Source organism: Frankliniella occidentalis, unplaced genomic scaffold, assembly GCF_000697945.3.
Source record: "Frankliniella occidentalis isolate FOCC.00 unplaced genomic scaffold, Focc_3.1 Scaffold466, whole genome shotgun sequence".
Taxonomy (NCBI): Eukaryota; Metazoa; Arthropoda; class Insecta; order Thysanoptera; family Thripidae; genus Frankliniella; species Frankliniella occidentalis.
Genome location: NW_026267584.1, coordinates 26,635 through 32,497, shown reverse-complemented (window position 1 = coordinate 32,497; position 5,863 = coordinate 26,635). Strand labels below are relative to the sequence as shown.

At 38.2% G+C, this 5,863-nt stretch overlaps 3 protein-coding genes across 3 annotated transcripts; all 3 read left to right on the top strand.

Moving 5' to 3' along the window:
- Positions 1 to 66: 66 nt before the first annotated feature.
- Positions 67 to 2,237, top strand: LOC127751408 (uncharacterized). Its single transcript, XM_052274925.1, has 5 exons — positions 67 to 867; positions 950 to 970; positions 1,091 to 1,559; positions 1,602 to 1,828; positions 1,890 to 2,237. The coding sequence occupies exons 1-5, from the start codon at positions 67 to 69 to the stop codon at positions 2,235 to 2,237; spliced, it is 1,866 nt and encodes a 621-aa protein (XP_052130885.1).
- Positions 2,238 to 2,370: 133 nt separating this feature from the next.
- On the top strand, positions 2,371 to 2,906 carry LOC127751410 (uncharacterized). Its single transcript, XM_052274927.1, has 2 exons — positions 2,371 to 2,439; positions 2,518 to 2,906. Exon 2 carries the CDS (start codon positions 2,547 to 2,549, stop codon positions 2,865 to 2,867), a length of 321 nt encoding a protein of 106 aa, XP_052130887.1. The 5' UTR covers positions 2,371 to 2,439; positions 2,518 to 2,546; the 3' UTR covers positions 2,868 to 2,906.
- Positions 2,907 to 3,580: 674 nt separating this feature from the next.
- LOC113215336 (ATP-dependent DNA helicase PIF1-like) lies at positions 3,581 to 4,739 on the top strand. The gene is made up of 2 exons (XM_026434953.2): positions 3,581 to 4,304; positions 4,386 to 4,739. The coding sequence occupies exons 1-2, from the start codon at positions 3,618 to 3,620 to the stop codon at positions 4,452 to 4,454; spliced, it is 756 nt and encodes a 251-aa protein (XP_026290738.2). The 5' UTR covers positions 3,581 to 3,617; the 3' UTR covers positions 4,455 to 4,739.
- Positions 4,740 to 5,863: the final 1,124 nt, after the last annotated feature.

Genomic DNA, 5,863 nt, shown 5'->3' with positions numbered 1-5,863 from the left:
GATGCATTATTGTGGCTTAAACAAAATAATTGCTACTATACTGACATAGAGATAAGTGAAAATAACATGTCAAAACTTCCTGAAGATGGCAATGTTTTTGATCAAGTAACTCTTGTAATTAATGTAGACAGTGAAGAAGCAGTAGAAGATGAACCAACAGAAATTGATGATGAAGAAGTTGTCAATACTATTATTGAGACATGTATCCCTTCTATTTCACCACCAACTTCTACAGATAAAGCTGAATGTATTTTAAAGTGGCCAACAATTGGCAAGGACGCCATTAATGAATTTAAAACTCCAGGGTACATTGCTATGGCTTTCCCAACTCTGTTTCCTTTTGGTAAAGCAGATTTAAGGAACCCAAGAGAGCATAACATTACACCCAAACAATATTTCAAGCATTTAATGAATTACCAAGATGGACGGTTTGCAAAACATCCTCGTTTCAAATATTTTGCTCGCAATTCTGAAATGCGATGGAATGCATTGAAATTCGGAGGTGTATTTGTTAAGAAAAATTCTGAGTTTCAAGACATGGATATGGATCAATTACAAGAAAAATTACAACAAAACCCTGCCTTGCTGAAGAAAATTTTATTTTATAACTCTAGTTTACGTGGTACACGACTATATTGGTATGCTAGGGGCCAAGAATTGCTTACTATGATAGAGCAGCTTGGTTTACCAACGCTTTTCTTCACACTTTCTGCCGCTGACTTACATTGGCCAGAATTATTTCTTAACATAGCTCCTGATGAAGACTTAAGTACAATGACTGAATCAAGACGCAGAAAACTCATTGAAGAGAACCCTTTAAGAGTGGATGCCTTGTTCTTAAGACGTGGAGAAAACTTTATTAATCAGGTACCTACAAGTACTGAAATAAAATCATTCAACTAAGTCATAGTAATTCATGTATTAACACAGTATTTCCCTTTATTATCAGGTTTTAAAGGAAAAATATGATGTAGACGATTTGTGGTTCAGAATTGAATATCAACATAAGTGAGCGGCATCTTAAAAAAAAAAAAAACACTTTTTTTTTATTTTAATTTTAAATAATTTTTGTTGTTTTCTTTTCCGGCAGAGGTTCACCTCATATTCACGGTGTTTTATGGTTAAAAATGCTCCCAAGTTTGAAGATCTGACCAAGGAAACACCTCAACGTAGACAAGAAATAGCCGATTACTTTGACAAATTCATATCTACCACTCATCCTGATATACATTGCCCTAAAGGACCAATTTACCCCTGTCGCAAGCGCTTATCCGAAGTTGTTGACCTCGAAAAAGATTTAGCAGAATTACTAAATCGAGTACAAAGGCACACCGAACACAGAGATGGGTACTGTATGAGGACTAATAAGAAGACAAAGAAGAAAGAGTGCAGATTCAAATTTCCTAAAGAACTGGCAGATAAAACTGAAATAAGATATACAGAAGATAATGATCTGGAACTAATTACAGCTAGAAATGATCCATGTCTCAACAAGAACAATCGATATTTCATTCAAACATGGCGAGCTAATATTGATGTTTCTCCTGTTCTGTCAAAACGTGCATAAGTCAATTACCTACCTAAATATGTTACTAAATCAGAAGTTAAGTCAAAGGAATTGACAGAAATTCTTCAAATAATTATGAATAGAAATAATTCTGACAAGACTGTCAAATCTATAATTCAGCAGTTTTACATTCAGTCATGTTGTGAACGTGACATATCTGCACAAGAAACATGCCATTTGTTGATGGGGCTTGAATTGACATCAAACGATGGAAGACAATTTGTTTCTATCAATTTTAGAGTGCTGGACTCAGATGGATGGGTACCTGTTCTAGATGATGAAACTAAAAATAGCGATAAATAGACACATCATTCTTCCTAAGGGAAGAAAACGGTCTCCAGGAAAAGAAGCTTTTGTACAACTTTATCCAAAGCTTAACAAAAGTACACTAAACAGTGACCCAGAGGCCTACTACAGACAAATAGTTCTTCTTTTTGTGCCGTGGAGATATGAAGATTCATTTATGCAACAGTATAATTCCTGGGAAGAGGCATACAAAGCCAATGAACCATTAATTATTGACAGTTTCAAACCTGCATGTGATCTTGATGGAAAACAACCCGATGAACCTGAATTTGAGGATTTGGATGATGGAGGCACAATTACAACAGAACAATGGATGTGTGTTTCCAGGATGGGTCCATCGAATTCTGCAGAAAAATTGAGCTAGGAAGAAGAGATGTTGACCTTTCATATTATTGGCATGAGGATACTGCAAAATATCAACAATGTGGATCCCTACCAAAATTGGCAAGTTTTTTACCAACGCAGAAAAAAAACTCAGTTCAAGATTTATTAAATTCAAGCAATCACATCAGGAAATTCAACACATCCAAACTTGCTAAAATCTGTAATTGTTCAAGGCAAAGCAGGTAAATCCAAAACAGTCGTGCTTATTTAGTTTATTACTGTAAGTTTATAGATTAATGTAAACATACTTTTAATTGCAGGTACAGGAAAGAGCCTACTGATACATGCAATGAAAAGCATTATCCGCAATAGTTTGGGATCAGATGCCTTTTGCCTACTTGGTCCAACAGGTGTCAGTGCACTAAACATAAATGGGTCAACAATCCACTCTAAGCTCCACATTCATCCCAAAACAAGAGAAGTTCTACCTTTAAAAGGAACAGCTGTTCATGAGTTTCGAAAAAAATTTGAAAATGTTCACTTTGTTTTGATTGATGAATATAGTATGGTCGGATGCAACATGTTGAATTTAATTGAAAAGAGACTTAAAGAAGCAATGGACAGAGATAATGAACCATATGGTGGTGTGTTTACTTTCTTTTTTTGGTGATATTAAACAACTGGCTCCTGTTGGAGATAGTGCTCCATACAAAGTAAGTTGGGTCGAAATAACACTTTTGTCCGTCATGAAAACGCCTGGGTGCGGAAAATTGTCCCTGACCAATTCGAAACTCAACGCACTTTGAAATTTTGAAATCGGATAATATCTTCTGCCTGTTCTTTGAGCGCAAAGTTTAACATTAGCTTCTCATGGGGAATTCGGTCAAATACCAAAAATTTGATCTGTGTTCCAAACGATTTTTCGAAGATTAAAACTGAGTTCAGAAACGCGATCTACGCAAAAATCCGAAGCAAATGACATACCGCAAGTGTATCTAAGTCATCTCACATCGTCAAAAGTATCTTGTAAATTCTCACTTTTTCTCTAAAATTTGGCATATTTATGAAAGGAAAAATTCTCAAAAAGGTCTACAAATGTTGGCATACTGTATGTCATGGGATTCGGTTTTTGGCGTAGATCACTAATCTCAAGTCAGTTTTATTCAACATTTTTTTTTCTAGTCCTAGACAAAAATGTTGATATTTGACCGAATTACCCATAAGAAACTAATGTTAAACTTTGCGCTCGAGGAACAGGCAGAAGATATTATCCGATTTCAAAATTTCAAAGTGCGTTGAGTTTCGAATTGGTCTGGGACACTTTTCCGCACCCAGGCGTTTTGGTGACGGACAAAAGTGTTATTTCGACCCAACCTAATACAAAGACAACCAGGTATCTATTGACTATATCAATGGCAAGATGCTTTACACCACGGTTGACGCTGCCATGGTCCTTTCCCAAGTGAAACGTCAAAACGACACATGTTTTCTTGATGTTCTCCACAACATTAGTTGTGGCACTTTGTCTGAAGCAGACTACAACATCTTGAAACAAAGATTTACAACATCAGTTTCTGAAGAAGAAAGAAAAAGTTTCAAAGACGCCATACGATTGTATCCTACAAGAGCAGAAGTTGATGAACACAATAAAAATTGTCTTGTAGCTCTAAAGCACCCCACTACAGGCAACCCTATGCCAATTTCAAGAATACCTGCACAGCATAACTCTGCGCAAGCAAGAGATGGGACTGAGAACGAAGCTGGAGGATTAAGAAATACTTTGTACTTGGCAAAGGGTGCAAGAATAATGCTACGAGCAAATTTGTGGACAGAGAAAGGGCTTGTTAATGGTTCCATGGGTGAAGTTGTAGACATCCTGTATGCACAGGACAGAAGCCCTCCAGATGATGCACCAGTTGCCATTATCTGTAAGTTTGACTGTTACCAAGGCCTTTACCTTGATGACTTGACCAAGACAGTAGTTATTACACCAATTACCAAACAATGGAAAAGTAAAAATGGACAAGATTGCATCAGGCAGCAATTCCCTACTTCCCTCTGTTATGCTTGTAGCATACACAAATCTCAAGGACTCACTCTTGACAAGGTAATAAATGATGACACTAAAAAATTAGTAAAATCACTTGTAAAAGTGTAATATTAATAATTATTAAAATTTATTTTGCAGGCAAATGTTAATATAGGCACCCTAAAAGAAATGTCCCCAGGATTAACTTACACAGCTGTCACGAGTTAGATCATTGCCAGGCTTATTATTAGAACGATTTGGTTTCAAACGGATCCTCTCATTGAATTCAAAAAAATATATCCATGAAAGATTACAATGGATAAATGAACTCAATGACAAAACAGTCAACTCTTATCTCAAGTATATACAATTGATGTATGAGAATGTGTCCAACTACAAACCATGCAAATTAATTTCACTCCAAAATTATCGCTGTATTATGTATTGAACATTATATTCTCCATTTATGTTATGTGAAAAATCCAAATTATTCCAACAAGGTTTGAGAAGAACACTTGCTGAACTTAACTTTACAATAGACAAGCATATTGAATGATAAGTTTAGAATAGATATACATACTGTAGTATTAGGCGCTTGGCTGTGCCGAGCCAAGTCTGAATGATTACAAGTCAAAGTCAAATGGAAGTGTGGCGAAGGGCCCTGGGCTCCAGCCGGCTTTTATTCAAGATCCCGCGCCTTGCGGCGCACAATAACGTGTTGATCGTAAAACAATAGTATATATAGGATTGACAGCCGACTTATTCCGAGGAGCGCTCTGTCTCGGGCGCGGGGGTGGTGGAGGCCTCGCGCGGGTCGGGCCGCAGCGGACGGGTCATGTACAGGTCGGGCTACCTAGCTCGGCCGGCTGCGTGCGAATAGGTTTTGGCTGTAGGATATAGGGTAAGGGGCCCAGTAGTCGACAGTTTAAGAGCAAGGCTTTTCAAAAGTGCCTACAACGGAGCGTGGGTGTACGGTAGCGTCAAGGAAAAATTTCGGGGGTGTAGTGGACGGATTAAACTTAATGCCTCATAGGTCGAAAATGGAAACAAATACATTTTTGTGCACAAAAATGTATAGCAAAAAACAGTGTTAATTGGCCCAGTAGTCGACACCTTTGGCCCAGTAGTCGACACTGCCTGGTCCAGTAGTCGACACTCTGTCATTTTACCCGTATTGCCAAGTCTGACGAGTCCCTGCAGCCTGGCTAGCCTGCCTATGCCTCTCGGTCGTCTTTTTGGCCATCAGGGTGTCCTTCTCAGCCCTCTTTGCGAGGTGCTGTTCGGCTTTTTCGGCCTCCAGGCGACCTTTTGTGAAATATGGTGAAAAACGATTTTTTCTAGCAAAAAAAAACGTTGTTTTCTGGCTTCATATCGGAAAACAATTTTCATAGCGCAATTTGTCTAAAATGAAACAGTTCTGTCGCGTCAAAGCACACCTAATAATGTATCGGACGACACGGTGTGACATACAAAAACCAGGGAGGGGAGTGCCGGCAATAGCTTGCTAATTAAACCTTAGTCAATTAAAATGTCTTGTGGGCAAGCTGAAGATGTTATCGCACAGCGTATCGACTCCGGTGTTATCCCCTTATATAAATTCCACGCCGAACCGCATATAGCCGTTCCCGGGATTATGC

What these genes read in the sequence shown, in the direction of transcription:
- LOC127751408 (XM_052274925.1), top strand. Translation starts at nt 67, where the DNA reads ATGTCAAAACTTCCTGAAGATGGCAATGTTTTTGATCAAGTAACTCTT. An exon ending in GAGAAAACTTTATTAATCAG is followed by an intron (nt 868 to 949) that starts GTACCTACAAGT and finishes CTTTATTATCAG; the next exon opens with GTTTTAAAGGAAAAATATGA. An exon ending in TGCTGGACTCAGATGGATGG is followed by an intron (nt 1,829 to 1,889) that starts GTACCTGTTCTA and finishes ATTCTTCCTAAG; the next exon opens with GGAAGAAAACGGTCTCCAGG.
- LOC127751410 (XM_052274927.1), top strand. Translation starts at nt 2,547, where the DNA reads ATGAAAAGCATTATCCGCAATAGTTTGGGATCAGATGCCTTTTGCCTA.
- LOC113215336 (XM_026434953.2), top strand. Translation starts at nt 3,618, where the DNA reads ATGCTTTACACCACGGTTGACGCTGCCATGGTCCTTTCCCAAGTGAAA. An exon ending in AAGGACTCACTCTTGACAAG is followed by an intron (nt 4,305 to 4,385) that starts GTAATAAATGAT and finishes TTTATTTTGCAG; the next exon opens with GCAAATGTTAATATAGGCAC.